General features: G+C 42.4%; 2 protein-coding genes across 13 annotated transcripts in view; both read left to right on the top strand.

Moving 5' to 3' along the window:
• The window catches only part of LOC109866291 (cordon-bleu protein-like 1), a 48141-nt gene extending 37806 nt beyond the window's left edge, over positions 1-10335 (top strand). For all 4 annotated transcript variants that reach the window (XM_031794696.1, XM_031794704.1, XM_031794715.1 and 1 more), the window contains 10 exons: positions 687-912; positions 1144-1200; positions 1351-1445; positions 1660-1902; positions 2053-2167; positions 5797-6070; positions 6466-6548; positions 7177-8630; positions 9468-9652; positions 9785-10335. In XM_031794696.1, the coding sequence (XP_031650556.1) occupies positions 687-912; positions 1144-1200; positions 1351-1445; positions 1660-1902; positions 2053-2167; positions 5797-6070; positions 6466-6548; positions 7177-8630; positions 9468-9623 (2703 nt within the window). In that variant the 3' untranslated portion in view covers positions 9624-9652; positions 9785-10335. The remainder of the gene's footprint in view (positions 1-686; positions 913-1143; positions 1201-1350; positions 1446-1659; positions 1903-2052; positions 2168-5796; positions 6071-6465; positions 6549-7176; positions 8631-9467; positions 9653-9784) is intronic.
• Positions 10336-10697: 362 nt separating this feature from the next.
• Positions 10698-19214, top strand: part of LOC109866259 (growth factor receptor-bound protein 14) — a 45950-nt gene continuing 37433 nt past the window's right edge. The window contains exons 1-5 of one of the 9 annotated variants that reach the window (XM_020454838.2): positions 10735-10827; positions 10998-11051; positions 12986-13030; positions 16681-16895; positions 18267-18399. In XM_020454838.2, coding sequence (XP_020310427.1) covers positions 16708-16895; positions 18267-18399 — 321 coding nt within the window. In that variant the 5' untranslated portion in view covers positions 10735-10827; positions 10998-11051; positions 12986-13030; positions 16681-16707. Of the gene's footprint in view, positions 10828-10997; positions 11052-12985; positions 13031-16029; positions 16239-16680; positions 16896-18266; positions 18400-19214 lie in introns of those variants that run through there. The other 8 variants (XM_020454829.2, XM_031794680.1, XM_031794664.1 and 5 more) reach the window with 8 other exon arrangements.

Raw genomic sequence — 19214 nt, 5'->3', positions numbered from 1 at the left:
ACAGTTGATGTTGAGATGTCTGTTACGTGAAATCTGTGAAGCATTTATTTGGGCTGAAATGTCAGAGGTGCTGTTAACTCTAATGAACTTGTCCTCTGCAGCAGAGGTAACTCAGCGTCTTCCTTTCATGTGTTGGGCCTCATGACAGGCAGTTTCATCATAGCGCTTGATGGTTTTTTGCGACTGCACTTGAAGGAACTTTCAAAGTTCATGAAATTTTCCGCATTGACTGACCTTCATGCCTTAAAATAATGATGGACTGTCATATCTCTTTTATTATTTGAGCTGTTCTTTCCATAATATGAACTTGGTCTTTTACCAAATAGAGCTATCTTCTATATACCACCCCTACCCTGTCACAACACAACTGATTTGGCTCATACGAATTAAGAAGGAAAGAAATTCCACTATTTAATTAACTTTTAACAAGGCACACCTGTTAATTTAAATGCATTCCAGGTGACTACCTCCATGAAGATGGTTGAGAGAATGCCAAGAGTGTGCAAAGCTGTCAAGGCAAAGGGTGTCTACTTTGAAGAATCTCAAATATAAAATATATTTGGATTTGTTTAACACTTTTTTGGTTACTACATGATTCCATATGTTATTTCATAGTTAGTCTTCACTATTATTCTACATATAACTTTTTCAAACAGTCTAATAATCACATTTATTTGATTCTCCAGGCAACCGTCCGTCTGGTAATAAACTATAAAAATACCCAGAAGACTATGCTAAGAGTCAGTCCTCGAGTCCCTCTTGAAGACCTCTTACCATCTATTTGTGACAAATGTGAATTTGACCGACAGAGCACATTTTTATTGAGAGATGCCCAATCTAAGGATCCTTTGGATTTGACCTGTTCTCTCAATGATTTTGCAATAAGGGAGGTTTATGCAACGGACACAAAAGGTAAGGGCTTCTCTGATTTAAAAACAACAGCCTTCAACGTTCATTAATCTGAATAATTACCAATCATTCTGAACTAATCTCGGCACCCAGAAGCTAAACTTGTTGTCTGCCAACAAGATGCTTATTCTGTCTGAACACTATTCACCATTCATTCATTTTACAACTACGCAGGTGTACTCATGTAAATGCTTCATTTACTACCGCATATCATTTCCATCTTCTCTTTCACAGCTATGTACTCAGAAGATGTACCTGCCTCTCCTACCCCTACTACCACAACTCATCTAGGTAATGTAACTCGATTGTATGATGTTTTTACACGGTTTTATTACCTTATTTTAATTTACTACTGACATTGTGCATTTGAAGTCAAGTTCATCAAATCTTGTGTCAGGAATTTCAGAAATGTCTTCAATGAGATCTATACATTCCTAACAGATACCATTCCACCCAGTAAAGATAAAATGCAGAAGGAGAAAGAAAACAAGGGATTGTTCAGTTTATTCAGGAGGAGTAAGAAGAAACCTGAGCAGGTGTGTTCTTTATCTATTCACGTGCAATCACCAACATTTCTCAGCTCAGTCATTTGCAAGTCAATTTTGGCTGATTAGGAGGATTTGAAAGGATATGTGTTGGGGAGGCGGGGAATATTGTCACAGTCATGTGATTGGCTAGTTTTCTCTTTGTTTACGGCAGAGAACATGCCCCTGATCAGGATCTGATTGGATGTTTGTTTGCTCTTTAAAGGGAATGACTGCTAGTGCCCCGGCGTCCCCAGTCTTTCCCAGCAAGCCTCGACCTCTTAGCATGAGTTCGCTCAGTGCCCACTCCTCCACATTCAACTGCAACTCCATGGCTTCTGACATGCCAAAGAAGAGACGGGCTCCCCTGCCCCCCATGCTGGTGTCCCAGAGATGCCCCTCTAACCTCAGCCATCGCCAGAGGTCCATCTCCGACTCCGAGCCCGAAGCCCAAAAGGACAGTGACCAGGTGAGTGGGTCTAACCTGACTAGATCTGACTTCTTTGTCAATGCCAGGTCTGTCTGTAAAATACTGAGTCTGAATATCCTCAAAATTAGGACTTTATGTCCAGAGTTCTTGATGAATTTGAATGATTATTTTGTCCCTTCTGTTGTGGAGATGGCTGGTCTGAGTCGCAGCACGGAGTCTTCCCTGAAGAGGACGAAGCGCAAGGCTCCCCTACCCCCTGCATCTCCCAGTGTGGTTGTCCATGATGTAGCTTCACTAGATGGAGGTATGAAAGTTTTTAAATTGATTTAATCCTGCTGATTGAATTGGCTTGTGCTCAACCTCCTGTATATATAGTTTTCCACATTTTCAGATACAATTTTTTTTACATGAGGGGGTTACATGAGTCTATAGCAGGGATCATCAACTAGATTCATCCTCTCAAGAAAAAATCTTGAGTGGATGGTCAGGGGCCCGGAACATAATTACAAATAATTTGTGGACTGCAAGAAGCCCAAACAGATATAATATTTGACTAAAACGTAGTAACGTATATAATTTGTATACAATCACATACATCTATCTATTATGCATGGGAATACTTTGGAAATTAAAATCACTTGGAACTAATTTGCTGGTGTTCTTACAGTCTTTTATATCCAACAATTCATTCATTTTTATTGGCTCAGATAACATGGGGGGCCAGTTGGGGAACCCTGGTCTATAGGCTATTTCAACTGTAATTTAGTACACAGTTTTCTCCTGGTTTGTGAGACATTGCTATTATTGCATTTCTGGACAATTTGGCAGAGATTTGGACAATTGTACTTTGGTCTCTAAGGTCAACCATTGATAATGGTAAATAAGACCAATGATTGGTCAGTGGGAGTTGCACTCATTTTATTTGGCTCTGATGCCTCCTAGTGGTCGAGACACATTGAGTTAGTTACTGCTCCTGTTCTCGTGATTGAATTTCATTCCCAATGAACACCTAGCTACAGTTGTGACTACAGTACTTCTTTACAATTTTATTAGATCTTAATAATAAATATGATGCTAAACATAGTTGTGTTTTTAGTGCCGTATCTCTGTTGCTTTATTCTGAAGCTTAATTTTATGCTTTGTAGCTACAAGACTGAGGGATAAGGTCAACACTGTTGTGATCCAAATGGTCTGTGATATAGTCATCGCATCCTTATGTTTCCTCATATTAAGAGTAAAGGCCATGTTCTGTAAGTACTTCCTCTCTCTGAACTTGCAGCCTGCAGGTCACCAGAGGAGGGTGTCTGACAGTCTGTGCTGCTGCCTCTTCCTCCTGCCTCTACCTGCTCTGCCCCTTTCAGCTCCTCCTCAAGCATGTCCACTTCTTTCTGCACTGACCTGCTGCTTTTCCTTATCTTTTCTGTCTGTTAGATGAACATGTTCTATTCTGTTTTTCCTGCTGCATGTTTGCACCTTTCTGCATGAGTTTTCGTAGGCTTGTCTTTCGGTGTACTTCAATATAATCAAATTGATCAAATAAAAGACTATCTGCTATTGATTGAATACCGGCCTTTGGTTATTTGTTACGGACTAGCTTAGATTGGATTGTATGTTTTCTGTGAGAGAGGAGTGATCTTTAATGAGCTATCATGACAATAAATACATTATAATCTAACCTGATTAATTAAATCTACAGACATACACTCCCAGTCGTTCACCTACAGTGCCTTGCAAAAGTATTTACCCCCCTTGGCATTTTTCCTATTTTGTTGCATTACAACCGGTAATTTAAATGTATTTTTATTTGGATTTCATGTAATGGACATACACAAAATAGTCCACATTTGTGAAGCAAATTCTTCTAATTTTTATACTAAATAAAAAGTGTTGTGGGCATACTCCCTTTGCTATGAAGTCCATGAATAAGATCTGGCGTAACCAATTGCCTTCAGAAGTCACATAATTAGTTAGATTGCACACAGGTGGACTTTATTTGTGTCACATGATCTGGCACATGATCTCAGTATATATACACACCTGTTCTGTAAGGTCCCAGAGTCTGCAATACCACAAAGAAAGGTGCACCACCAAGCAAGCGGCACTATGAAGACTAAGGAGCTCTCCAAACAGGTCAGGGACAAAGTTGTGGAGAAGTACAGATCAGGGTTGGGTAATAAATATCTGAAACTTTGAACATCCAGGGAGCACCATTAAATCCATCATTTAAAAAAAAAAGAGTTCCTCTGTCCAGTGACTGTTCTTTTTCCCATCTTAATCTTTTATTTTTATTGGCCAGTCTGAGATATGGCTTTTTCTTTACAACTCTGCCTTGAAGTCCAGTGTCCCGGAGTCGCCTCCTCACTTTTGACATTGAGACTGGTGTTTTGCGGGTACTATTTAATGAAGCTGCCAGTTGAGGACTTGTGAGGCGTCTGTTTCTCAAACTAGACACTCTAATGTACTTGTCCTCTTGCTCAGTTGTGCACCGGGGCCTCGCACTCCTCTTTCTATTCTGGTTAGAGACATTTTGCTCTGTTCTGTGAAGGGAGTAGTACACAGCGTTGTATGAGCTCTTTCTGGCCATTTTGAGCCTGTAATCGAACCCACAAATGCTGATGCTCCAGATACTGAACTAGTCTAAAGAACGCTAGTTTCATTGCTTCTTTAATCAGAACAACAGTTTTCAGCTGTGCTAACATAATTGCAAAAGGTTTTTCCAATGATAAACTTGGATTAGCTTAACACAATGTGCCATTGGAACACAGGAGTGATGGTTCCTGATAATGGGCTTCTGTATGCCTATGTAGATATTCCATAAAACATCAGCTGTTTCCAGCTACAATAGTCATTTACAACATTAACTATGTCTACACTGTACTTCTGATAAATTTGATGTTATTTTAATGGACAAAAAATGTGCTTTTCTTTCAAAAACAAGGACATTTCTAAGTGACCACAAACTTTTGAATGTTAGTGTAGGTTCTCTACTCACAGCCCAGTGAGACTTAGTGTAGGGTCTATCCATCTAGGCATCTTTTTTTTCTGCCTCTTTGCTACTTGTTTGTGTTCTTTTCCTGTCTTTTGTAATATCTTTCATGTTGTAAAACATTTTATTTAACCTGGCAAGTCAGTTAAGAACAAATGTATGTACAATGACGGCCTAAGTGAGTGTATTTCATAGAAACGTCATTGTAAGTTCAGTCTTTGAATACCACACTAGCCATTTATCCCAGATTGTATGAATAAAAGTGTCCTCATAAAGATTTGACTTCTCTATGCTTGTATTGCTCCATTTTCTATCTGCCTGCCCTCCCTCCCTCCCTCGCTGGCTTCACATAATCAACTTCACAGAGAAAGATCAGACCTGGATGTCTCTCTGTGTCCCTCCCTGACGTCCCACGGCTGTTCACTTCAGTTAGACATCACAGACTGCACAGTGAGGTGTCCCAGTTTTGTATAACCAGCCTGCTGAATATTCCTTCTGCTCTCTATTCCTCTGTGGCGGCCTTGAAATGCAGAGTGAAGAACTAGAGGGGAATATAAGATGCTACATGGCTTCATTAAGCCCAGTTAACTTGTCTGAAATGTCCCTAAGAGACACATGTTATGTCTGCAGTTGTGTGACTGTGAAAGTGATGTTAGTAATACTAAATCATCTTACTATTAGTTTTTATAATATGCTGCTTCATTCTGAAGTAAAGGAGTACTTATCTTCCTCATTAGCCAAATTAATTTATTCTCTAAATGAGTCTCGTTTAAATTGAACGTCTGACATTCTCATCACCATCACAACACCATTGTCGTCAAGCATCATCACACTGCAGTTCTTCATCCCAACTTAGATGAGACATTGCAGATTTTGTTATCTCAATTTTACGATTCTTGATAATTGAAAATGTCCTCTGCAATCTTCTCCATCCTGTTGTGCTGCAGGTGGCCAACTTCCTAATACACTGGAAGAGATCGTGGAGCAGGAGGAGACAACTGCCTCCGTGGTCTTAGACTCTATGAGTGATGTCCAGGAGGACGACAGCAGCCTCAACCTGTCAACAGCAGACATCTCCGTGGACGCTGAGAGAACAGAGGCCCTCTCTCCACCACTGGAGGCCCCAGACACACCGTATGCTGAGATGGAGACCTCTTCACCACCTGAGAGCGAGGGCCCAGCAGGGGAAGATCAGGCTTGTGATCTGTCCTCAGATGGCAAGTACGAACTCTAGCAGAGAGTCCTACGCTTTCCAAAAGGGCTCTTCTGCTGTCCTCATAGGAGAACCCTTTTTGGTTCCAGGTAGAACCCTTTTTGGGTTACAGGTACTGTAGAACCCTTTTTGGGTTACAGGTACTGTAGAACCCTTTTTGGGTTACAGGTACTGTAGAACCATTTTTGGGTTACAGGTACTGTAGAAACCCTTTTTGGGTTACAGGTAGAATTCTGCCTGGAACCAAAAGGGGTTCTTCAAAGGGTTATCCTATGGGGACAGCCAAAGAACCCTTTTAGGTTCTAGATAGCACCTTTTTTTCTAAAAGTGTGCAGTATAAATTAAGTAGTTTCTCCTTGATTTGGATTTTTGCATTGCTTTTCATAACTTCTGTTTTTGACAGACTAGTGCACAGCATGGTGAACAACACTGAGCGCACGGATCCCATGCTGATTGCCGAGATGGACACATCTGAAGCTGCAGATGGTATGTTTGCAAGTAGCGATGAATTCAAATATACTGAACAAAAATATAAAGAGGTCCTTGGCTGGCGTGGTTACACGTGTTCTGCGGTTGTGAGGCCGGTTGGACGTACTGCCAAATTCTCTAAAACCATATTGGAGGCAGCTTATGGTGTAGAAATTAACTTTCAATTCTCTGGCAAAAGCTCTGGTGGACATTCCTGCAGTCAGCATGCAAATTGCATGCTACCTCAAAACCTGAAGCATCTGTGGCATTGTGTTGTGTGACAAACTTCACATTTTTAGAGTGGCCTTTTGTTGTCCCCAGCATAAGGTGCACTTGTGTAACGATCATGCTGTTTAATCCGCTTCTTGATATGCCACACCTGTCAGGTGGATGGATTATCTTGGCAAAGGAGCAATGCTCGCCAATAGGGATGTAAAGAAATTTGTGCACAACATTTGAGAGAAATAAGCTTTATGGAACATGTCTGGGATTTTTTCATTTCTGCTCATGAAACATGGGACCAACACTTTACATGTTACGTTTATATTTTTGTTCAATGTACATTAATGTGTTAACTATGGATGAAATAGCTTTAGTGGCAAAGTTGGCAAGATCATTGTCTACTGTTTTTTTTCATCTTCTCCAGAAAGCCCTCCTTGCCAAGCTGAGGAAATAGGTGGTCAGACAGACTTGCCATGTGAAGATTACACAACACAAGATGGGGTCAAAGGTGAATGTAGTACTGAGAGCTCTCATACTATCAGCCCACCAGCAGCCCAGCCTATGACACAGAGTACAGGAACACAGGCCTCAGATCAGCTGGACACTGACCCCTACTATCGTGAACGGCCAGTGGCCACAAGCACCCCCTGTCCCCCTGCTGAGGATGCCCAGGTCCAGACCGATCTCACACCACCATGTCCTGTGTCAACACCCCGACAACAGGAAGTGCCTCCCCCTTCTAAAGCCTCTACCTCTGGAACGGTGGGGCTGAAGAAGGACATGGCCACATCTACAGAGGAGCTGCTGATCCCTGCTGACCCCATCACACCTGCCTTATCTCCTGCCTCAGCAGCCCCTCAGTACCAAACGTCCACTCAAAGTGGCCCGGCCCCTCCGAAGCCATCCAATGAGCTGACCAGGGACTACATCCCCAAGGTGGGGATGACTACGTACACTATCGTGCCTCACAAGACTTTGGAGAAACTGAGAAACTTTGAGCTGGAGCTGATGTTGGAATCCCCCAACGTGGCTCTCGAGAAGGAAGTAGGTTCACTTGAACTCAAAGACCGCACTACACAGGCTGAGCAGTTACAGGTCACAGCAGAACAGACCGAGCTGCAGTCTATTGTACCTTTGGAGTCTTCCGTATCTCAGCAAGTCCCCACCACCACTACTACTACTACTACTACTACTACTAGTAGAAGTAGTAAGAACACTGTAAATAGCAATGTGGTTGAGCCTATTCACTCCCCCCCAACACCAACAAGAATACTTCCTGCAGGAGATGACAAGATTCCATCCCCCTCTAGTGGGGGAGACCAAGCAGGCTTAATAGCAGAGGTCACGGAGATGAAAATTCCACCCGCAACTAAACCCAAGCCTGGCTCTTTCCGCTTGCCACAGCACAAAAGAACACCTGGGTATTATGTAACCTCGGCGGCAGTGAAAAGTTTGAATGCCAGTCCTGGCGCTGGCCAGAGGGAGGCTCCAGGCAGTCTAGTGGCAGCAGCAGCAGCGCAGGCACTGCAGCTAGTGGAGGAGGACAGCTTCCCTCCTCCGGTGCAGTGGGAGGAGGAGACATCAGAGGGCGCTGATGTAGTTGACATGGAGCCAAGTGTGCCATCTCCATGGCCCAGTCCTGCCAGGGCACCCCAATCCCCAGGGCTGAGCCTGGAGAAGCTGAGGAGTTTTGCTGCTCCCAAGCCCTACTCTCCTACGACCCCGTCCCGTTTTGCCCAGGCTGTCTCCTCGGCGGTCAAAAGGTCCCAGTCCTTATCCACAGACTCCACCTCACCCTCTCCTCGCTTGCCACCATTCTACCCAATCACAAGCCGCTTTTTAGTCAATGATCCTAAAGGACCACGTGGTGTGGCTATGGTGAGTTGTTGCAGATGTTTTGTGTTATGTGCTTCCTCTATATGAGACTCTGTATTTTCAATATTAGAACATACAGTAGGAATCTGGATATTTATATTCACAGTTCTCTAAACTCTGAAATGACATAAAACCCAAAGAGTTGCTTTTCCCATAGAATGTTAGGCTTAAATGTTAATTTCTTTGATACTTGTTTTAAAGTTCAAAGCATATGCCTACTTTAAAAAAACAATTTGCAGTAGAATCTCACTTTCTAGCCGATTTGAAAAGTGATCAATGTTTCATTGTCAGTGCTATCTCTTTAACCATTAGACTACCCTCAGATGAAGTCTCCAGTCTGCTGTTTTCCCATGTCCTTTAGGGTCAGCTTTGAGACTGTTGAATAACACAGGAAATGGGAGATGTACTCCTCTCTGAGAATGTATATACAATTTTCTCACAATGAAATTGGAACGGTCTACAATAAGCGTTTGTTCCGAGTTTGTGGCCTGGTAAACAATCCTAGCTGCGTATCCTACCTCTTAGTATTGTACATTGACCTGTGACACGGTCCCCTCCCTAAGAGACTGGGCCAGTGTGCCTGTGTGTCATTGATGTGCTGGTCCCTGTGATCCAGTAGGGAACACTTTTTATATCCTTGTTAATAGCCTGAGCACATGTCTTTTTCCATATTTATTCCTGAAGGACTCTCTGTACTAGGCCTATACTCGTGTTGTACAGATAGTTGGCGTATATGCAGCAGGTACAGCAGTGTCTTTCCAGTTTCCTCAGTGTTGACTGGCACACTCAGTCCTGAGTTTTGAATGATGGCGTGCATTGTGTCTTCCCTGATGAGCACAGGGAAGTGACAATGGAGAGGGGGAGGAGAACAAAGGCTTGGAGCTCCAGGGAAGGGGGGACCTGAGCGGTGGCCCAGCCAGTGACAACATGACTGTTCAGATGGCAGGCCAGAGTGACCCTGAGCAGTGGCTCAGTGTGTGTGGGGAGAGGAGCTGAGAAGTAATGGATCAACGGAGACATCTACAGTAAGCACTAGACTGTACAATAACATGGTGGTACAGCTGCGACAGTGTTTATTTCATGTAGTCTGAGTGCCTATATAATGTATGTATCATTGCGTTGAGTTAGGTTTCAAGTTCCCTCTTTTGTCTTTTTAGGAGCCTGATGTCCTGCCCTGGAGTCTGTTCGAGCATGAGCTGAGGAAAGAGGAATATAAACTTTGTTTGAGTTTTTTTACGACCTCTGTTGCTAGTCTTAACAACCTACAAACTGTAGAAAAGACTACTTTTCTGTTTTTTGACAAAAAATAACTAAGTAGATTATTATTATTATTATTGTTATTATGAAATAATTGTTTGTATTATTATTCACAATTTCTATTTCAAATTTGATGCATATTCTACTTTTCACGTGTGTTATTTTGTCCAAAGACAGTATATTATTAGTTTCCATATTCAATTGTAATTGTCATCGAGAAAATACAGTAGCCTATTTTAATACTGTCTTTCATTTTGAAGAGGTTCAATTTGATGGACCTGAAAGTGATACTTATAAATCCCTCAGTCCATTTTGTATTTTGTGTTACTCATTTGACTTTGATAAAGCTGTGCCCAGACACACTGGTATGTAGAGTATTTCTCAGAACATATGATGCTGTTATGAATAAAGGTTACTGTCGCGTATATTAAAGTATTCTATTGACAATCCATGAGTGTTTCCCACTGAACATTTTTTAATGTAAGTTGAACACTGAATTGCAAAGAAATCCGACACAGAAGACAATGTTATTAGCAGTAAAAAATGGCCAGTAAGTGAAGTGCAGTACATAGCATACAACTCACAATCCCATCACAATTAAACTGGACAAAACAACATAATTTAACATATATTAAATAGAGTGATATAAAAAAAAACGTCCCGGATTATACGAATTGCCTTGCAGGCCAGGTTGCACAAAAAAATTAAATAAAGTCTAACTTGATACTTCTCTGCAAACTTGAAACTTTTTCAGGCAGGATCTCAGTGAGACCTCTTCCAGGTAAAAACGTGAGGGTTGTGCATGACGTAACGCGGGAGTAAATATAAACACCTGTCTAGGGAGATCGCGTGGACGAGATGAGCACGCCACGCAGACATCCAGGACAGCGATGAAGACGAGCGAGGAATCAATATGCAGTAACGTTATTTCAGCGAGTAGCAGGTAGGATATGTCACAATGAACCGTTTTTTTTAGGGAACACTTATGTAGGCTAATTGTAGGATTTGGACAGATAGCTAGCCTACTGTCTAGATGGTTACTTTTTGTCCTCGACAGACATTTGCGTTTTAAGTCCTTGTGAGATTCTTATGTTGGCTGGATCTTATTTTCAGACGGTCAATATCTGTGGTCAGTGAAGCATGTTCCTGTGCAATATGCCAGCAAAGGTAAGACACGTGCAGCCTACCTGTCTTGTCATTGAATTGATGTAGCCTACCCTGTTGCATCTTCAAATGTGAATTTGAAAGTTATGCAAAATAACTAACTAAAGCCTGTAGGGCTGTAACCCCTCCATTATACATTCATAATTCAAGCTATTTCCCTTTTGTAATCCTTTTCATTTTGTTTTGTTTACTTTGTGGCATTATGGACATTACACATAGGCTACTATAGCGCTTTATTTCACATCTCAGTAGGTCTACTGTTCCGTAAAATGCATAGAAAAAAACGTCACTTCAACACTTATGCTACTGCCATCTGGCGTCAGTCGAAGGAAGTGACTGAGTCGTGGCTTGACATTGAAATCCATATTGGCTACAGGCAGGTCAGCGTTTTTCGGCATGAATCTTGTTCTGGAGGCAGCTATGCAAAGTGGTCTAGCTGGCAAAGACACAGTCATAAAAAATGTTTTTTAAACTATAACCACGTTGCTAACACTAATGCCTAAACCCAAACTCTACCATTTGTTTTTATTCATTTAACAATATAGACAATTTTGAATGTTTTAAAAGAAGCATGATACACTTGGTGCATAGCCAGTAGGAATGAAATCATTTGGAGAGAAAACAAAACACTTCTGCTTCCAAACCCAGGATAGGTTAGAAACTCATTGCTGGTTATTGCCTCGTGTAATATTCAGCAAGAAAGGGTGTGTATTTTTAGTAGTTGATAAGGAGACCTCTAAAATATCCACTTATCTCCTCCTGCACTACACTCAGAGGCTAAAACCTCTTCATTCCTAGAGCTTTTAGTACACACTCTGGGAGCAGGCTATGCTGTACAGATATAGCTCCTTTTGTCTACACGTTTCAAGTCTTTTTCTCCTAGAGTTTGCGAAGTGTGTTTGCTCGAACCGGGTGCCTGTTAATGTTACATTATGGGATATCTCGATCTTTTGTACGCCTGAGTTCATGCGGTTTAATACAAGGGCATGTGAACCTGGTATTAACTGAGAACTTTACAGATGGTAGTTTGCCCAACTGATGGATTTTGTAAAATAAAAGAATGCTAATTTAACAGCGACTGTATCACTAAATATACTGTTTAGGTATTATTCCTTTAAAGCACAGTATTTGTGCTTTTTTTGTTGTTGCTATTCAAGTAAATTCTACATGGATTAGAAAAGTAAGATTACTACTGTATTTAAATTAAGAATAGTCTACGTTGGTTAGAATTTTTTTGTTGCCTCGTTTGGCAAATCTGTTATCCATTGCAGGTCAGTAAATCTGGGATCACTGAAGCTAGCAGCCTTTTCCCTGCTTTTAGATGTGATTTGTAAAGCAATTAAGTTGCTCATTCACATTAGGCCTATTAGCTGATAGACTTAGGAATTCATCATTATCAGTTATTATTGTGTGTTCTTCACTTTTTAAGTTTCACATTTCAAGGTAATAATAATCATATATTAAGAAAATACTTTCAGGCCTTTCATCTACTAGTTGGGATGTATTTTCAGAACCTCCTGCGAAACTGTAATATATAACTGACTTGTTCAGTCGTAATGATCGACTTGCCAAATCATTAGTGAGATCTAACAGATCACAGATTTATACCCAGGAGGAATGAAAATCCTCATGACACCATTGGTACTGAATGTCTGGTGCCAGATGTATTTTTTTCATTCTTCATCTGACATGACTCGGGACAGAATTCAACGGAGGTAGACGCAGTCTTGGTAATGAATAATAATAATACATTTGGATTTGTGACTGTCTCAAAGTGCTACAGTGAGTGGTGGAACGTGATCTGTAAATTGCAGACAATGTGTAGAGATTCTAATGGTCTCTCTGCCCCTTCTCACTCTCTCTCGCTACCCCCCCCCCCCCCCCCCCCCCCCCCCCTCTCTCTTTGTGTCCCCCATCCTACCCTTCCACCCCCGTAGTTACTTTACTTTAATGCAGCCTACCTAGACATGACTGATTTGGAGGTAGGTAACATTATATCACATAATATTATATTTCACATTAAATTTAGATCTAACTGTAATCTGCCTGTTGCACCTAGCATTGGATTCTTCTGCTTTTAGCTTCGGCACTTCTTGAGTTGGGGCAAAACAACCAAGTTACATAAAACTGTTTTGTCACAGGGTTTTTGTCTATTGTTAATCCAGCAGCATGAGGTGTTTTGGCTGCTCAGTCATGCACGTAATGGCTCATACAACATTTCTCTCCAATCAACTAAATTGTCTTGGTTTTTGTGAATCAGAGCATTTTGTTCAAACTGGGACTCCAAGGGGTGATAGATTGCGGTATTATAGCTGTCCCCTTTTCTGCGTCAACAGAGGATGAAGGATTAGAAAAGAAAGCCAGTTTGCTATTTCCATTCTGTGATGTCCCCCATTAGAGCAGCTGATGTTGTAAGTTGTGCTGTAAAGGTCAAATGAGTGAGTTGGTGTGTGATGTGTGCTGTGTTTTGTAATGCGCAATTATGTTTCTACGTGACCATCTAAGAATAACTGTTTCTGCACTTTCCATAAGTGCAAGTGCCCCTTGCATGTGTGGCTGGAAATAGATGTGGTGCAGTATGCTGCTCCGAAGACAAAAAATAATTGATGATGATGAGGATAGTGTTTGCTCAATTACTTCCTATTCTACCCGCTCCTGGTTTTTCAGCTACAACGATAAGCAGGCAACCTTGACGAAAGTCACCTGAGATTTGTTTTGTCTTTGCGAGGTTCTGTCATAAATTTGCCTTTTCCTTACAAAACCAGCTGTGACATCGTAAACACTACGTTACTGTACCTGCCCAACTCCTCTCTGTAGGAGCAGCTAACCTACTGGAACATTGGTTGGAGCTCACCTGTACTCCCCTCGTGACCGTGAGGTGAGTGGGACTAGGATATTCAGTAAGAACAGTGAACTGGGGAACGAGAAGCGCACAACAGGTTTGTGACGACAATACATGGCCATGTTGATCTAGCTACTCTAAACTCCTCAACACCAAAGACATGCCGATGACACGTAACTGTAATTCTTACCCTGGATGTAGGCTTGACCAGGCAGACTGTTTTCCGACAACGTCAGTCTATTGCTGTGGACGGTCTTCGTGTCGGATCGAGAACTGAGAGGGGATCACTTTCAGTGGGGCTGCTGAAGGCGTGAGAATGCAATATGACCTCGGAGAAAGAGCACTAATATGGCTTTGTTTCAGTGCATGTATGTGCAATGAAAGGAACGACCTAGGTCACGGTTAAGGAACGAAACGGGTGCCGACGCTACTGTGTGACTGGCCCGTTCGCTTTACATGAAGTCATAAGTGCTCGACATCTCTTACTCGACCATTGCTCCTCATCCATAATGCACACAGAGAATTTACCTCGGCTTTCACCAGCTATTGTCTTATTTTGGGACTGCCGTGGTGGCAAGACTGGGAGATTGTCACGGACTACTAAAATAGCTTTGGCTCTCATCTTCTACTAATGTAATTAGAAAGCATTTGCATTGACTGATAGCGAAAGAATGTGCATCAGTCCAGGGTTATTTTTGGACAGCCCATGCTGCTCGGCCTAAGTGTCCTTGTCTCGGACTTTGCCACTGGAGGACCCCCAGATCGATTGTTTGAGTAGTCTCTCTCTTACGCTGTCGTTTGTTATTTTTCTATCTGTATGTGTCATCTCTCTCTCGCAGGCACACATATGCACTACACTAAATCACTATTGCGCTGCTTAATGCATCTGAATAAGCATGGGACTATTCACTTTCACCTTTACAAAAACTTGCATGTCACTTCTGTCCTTTTTTATTTGATGGTTTCCTGTTTTGTTGGTGTCATGCTTTGTCAGTGGTGCTCTCCAGAGAGGCGGGCCTTTTCATTTGATGGTGTGTCTAAGTGAAAAGGTAGCCTAAGCCAGGTGGAGCTGTGTTATTGTGACAGTGCAGTTAGCTCGGGCTCCTTTACACTGGGAGTGCATTACTGGAGGCTCACAGCTCCCGCTTCCCAAATGGCACTGCTGTTTTTCAGCAGCAGGGATTGGGAGACTAGTCAGGATCGAGGGGAAAGCTGAACGGAGCAAAGTACAGAGAGGTCCTTCATGAAAACCTGCTCAGGACCTCAGATTGGGGCGAAGGTTCACCTTCTAACAGGACAATGACCCTAAGCACAAAGGCCAAGACAATGCAGGAGTGTCTTCGGGACAAGTCTTTCAATGTCCTTGAGTGGTCCAGCCAGAGCCCAGACTTGAACCCGATCAAACATCTCTGGAGAGACCTGAAAATAGCTGTGCAGCGATGCTTGAGAGGATCTGCAGAGAAGAATGGGAGAAACTCTCCAAATACAGGTGTGCCAATCTTATAGCATCATACCCAAGAAGGCTGTAATCGCTGCCAAAGGTTCTTCAATGTACTGAGTTTTTATTTTTATAAATTTGCACATACAAAGCTGTTTTTACTTTGTCATTATTGGCTATTGTGTGTAGATTGAGGGAGGGATACAATTTCACCAATAAGGCTGTAATGTAAGAACATTTGGACAAAGTCAAGGGGTCTGAATACTTTCTGAATGCACTGTATAGTACCTTTTTTTTTAAATACATTTTTTGTTTGACCAGCAATCAAAGCCTTTTCTTATTCCACATTTTTAGGATGTAAAATGGTAGAAAAAATGTACAAATGCTTTCATTTCCCCAAAACTTGACTTTGGTGCTAATGGTGCTTTTTACATGGAAATACCCAGTTAAAAACATTTGCTACATTTTGTATTGACTGAAATTCTGTCATCTAGATTTCTGCAATCTAAGTAAACTGCTACTGCGACCAGATGTTACCTTAATCACATGCAGGCAGTCATTATCTACAGTAGCCTCTCAACCCCAGCCCAGTCTCTGCTACACATTACCTTTTCAGATAGATGTTATCGTGTCAACCCCCCCCCCCCCCCCCCCCCCCACACACACATAATGCCTGGCTGGCTATCACAGAATGACAGACTACCACGCCACAGCCCACCATACCACAGCTGAGTCACTCTGTCTGGGATACTCTCCACATGCATCCAGTCCAGCACAGGGTTCAGTTTAAAGTGGAGTCGGGACCTCAGTGTGAAGTCTGTGACAAAGGAACACTTGGTCTTACAGTCTGGCAAACCTCCAGGACTCATTACAGAGATACGTTGCATACCGACAACGAACAGCCCTTTGTGTAAGTGTGCTTTGTGTGCAGGTCTGCTTTCCAGGTAGTAAAAAATTGTCATTTAATTCAAAACAAAATGCAAGAAGTGGAAAAAAAAGAGGGTAAATGAACAACTAAAACCAGGGGGAAAAGCCAGACGGGGAGAGAGACACATTGGTGGATTTTAATATGTCACTGTGTCAAAGCGAAGAGGGCTCATTTGGGAGTCATTGAGTTAAAAATAACTTTATTGTGGTGGATCATGTTTTGGTAGGAGGGTTCATTTTGCCCCACTGGGCCAGCCTCATGGGCAGCAGATGAGCCTTGCGGAGAAGCTTGTGTCTGCTGTATGCTGTGATCAGACAGAGGAGCCCAGCCAGCTCTCGCTCCCGCTCTCACTTTGCTCTGCTCTGCTACTGCCCTGCACACTCTACACGCCAATCCAACAGCTCGTCTCTTTTCTCTGCTCCAGATGATGCCTTGGAAATAGCCGGCCCCCATGAGTGATATGAATAACACACTGGAAGACATACACACCTCTGGCTGCCTCGGAGAGAAAGCAGAGATTTTTGGGAGTGGGAAGGGTAATGTGAGTGGCTCTTCCAGCCCGTCCCTCATCCCTTTGCATGGTCCTTTACAACCACCAAATGCCCAGCCCTCCAAGACTGCTGTCTGCAAAGGAAATAGGTATGGTTTATTTCTCCTTTGGAATGGCTGCTGTGAATGAGTGTGATTTACAGTTTTTTTTTTCAAACTTATTTTTAGTCTGTTTTCAATTAACTGTCTAAAACACAAGCCTCATAAATGTGTTAGATATGCTGAGGCTCTTGGAGGAAATACTATCTTACTTTATACTGTAACTCACTACTTGAAGTTAATCTTTAACATATGTGATTAGTGAGCTCATACAATGTGCTCTCCTACAGAGGAATAGTACACCCTTTGTGTTCACACCGGTAGGGCACAGAAGTCCCAGTTGAAAAATAGCTGTAGACTTTGTACCTGTAAACACTTGTGGTGAGCACACAACTGTCAACGAGAGGATAGTTTTAGCCAATTTGGATAGTACACTGAAAGAACTGGACTCGAATCAAGCACCTGTTACTTTTCTGCTTGTAATTAGTAACTTAGTAACTGCTGTGTGTTTACAGAGCAGTAAGGAAATGTCAACGTGAGCCACCTTTTTTTTTTTTTTTACCATTCAAGGCCTTCACTTATAAACTCTGTTTCCTATCTTCTCATGCTGCTACCGGAGAATGTGGTGACGCTTTTGTCAGCCTGGTCATTCCCACACGAACAGTTTTTTTTTTTTTTTCCCTGCACGATTTTTATGTGAACGGATTAAATGGACACGCTTTGAGAAGTAAACAACAGAACGGCCATCAAGGCCGCACCCTCGTACATGACACGATCAGAAATCCATAAATAAACAGAAGGATTATACACAGTATTTCAGTTGTGGATTCACTGCATGAATAGGGCGACATGGGTATACAGATTGTAGCCGATACTCCCTCTATACATTCTGTATCACCAAACTCTATCTTGATTAATGTCGCATTTAATGGGATTAATGCTAACTTGGAGAGAACTAGGCTCCAAAGTGCTATTTCTAAGTGTCCTCTGAGGTGGAGTGTGCATTATCTATTTTATCAAATATCGGTTTGTCCCTCTGCTGGGTGTGTCGTCTGACTGGCTGAGAGTGTGGGGTGGGTGGGGGCGGCGGCGGCAACACAGACACAGTGACTGGCCGTCAGCCATGTCTGTCTGAGAGGATCACCTGTTCAGTCATACTGATCCCCTCGAATGTACAGAAGACACATTGTCCTCATCAAAGGCCCCAACAATAGAGGAGGTATAGAACACAAGCTGGCCATACGCAAGCTTTAGTTTGGGTATGGACTGTCAAATCTGATGTCTCAGATAGAAGCTAAGGAGATCCCTATGACTCTCTCTGTAGGCTCCAGACCGACAGTCCTCCAGCAGTCTGATCTATGGTCCCAATGGCATTAACATGGCTGCCTCTGTTTTATATACTCCTTCTTTCCCTTTCTCCAGGAAGAGTGAAGAGGGAGAGGAGACTCTGCTGACTGACCCATTTCCAAACCCTTTCCCAGAACTTATTCCCTCAACCGTCTCATCCCTCGTCTCTGATTGTTTATTACCCTGGACCAAAAGCGGCGCAACTCAAGTGAGCAGATATTTTATTCCAGTCTGCGTTCTCTGTATATTATATTATAGAAAACAGGGGGAAATTGGTGTTATGTTTTCCAGTTGAAAACCTCCGGCATGTACATGTGATTCTAAATAGCATGGTACTGTCAGAGAGAAAAAATAGCCGCAAAGACGCGTGTTAATTTAAATTCACCCATAGCTCGGTCATGTTTGGCTTGCGCTACGCATCTGATACTGCAGGGCGTGAGGACGCAGAACCAGTTGTGCAAGTATGAAAATGAGGTTGTTGAGAATGCCTTGTCAGCACACTCTACAGGGAATCCACACTACGTGTGCTTGTGAGAGCCGGTCTTTACCGAGATTCTGTATCAGCACTAGTGTTACAATGAACAGCACACCTGGTCTAATGGCTAATGTCAAAATGAATGCAGTACATCCGGAATAGGGTGACATTTGGGACGAAGCCATTGTTGGAGAGAGTGGTGAATGTGGGGGAGAGGAGACCTGGCACTGGGTCAGAGTTCACTCCTTACTAGATCCCTAGCTCTGTTTTGGTTCTTGCTTGATCTCATCACATGCAATTCCTGTGCTTAAATGAATAACTCTTCAGTACCTTAACTTGTCCCTATGTAACAACATTGTAGTTACGTAGATAGAAACTGCGACACAATTACATGGTAAGAGTTTATCGGTATAGGTTGTTTGTGTACACGCGGCTGTCTCCCACCTAGAAGAGAGAATTTACGTTTAGATTTTGGGGGTTAGGTTTATTAATTCACCTTACAGCAGATGCATGGTGTACACTAGTGATTGTACATTACTTTAACATAA

This window comes from Oncorhynchus kisutch, linkage group LG2 (assembly GCF_002021735.2).
Source record: "Oncorhynchus kisutch isolate 150728-3 linkage group LG2, Okis_V2, whole genome shotgun sequence".
NCBI classification, from domain to species: domain Eukaryota; kingdom Metazoa; phylum Chordata; class Actinopteri; order Salmoniformes; family Salmonidae; genus Oncorhynchus; species Oncorhynchus kisutch.
This window is presented reverse-complemented; position numbering and strand designations above follow the sequence as displayed.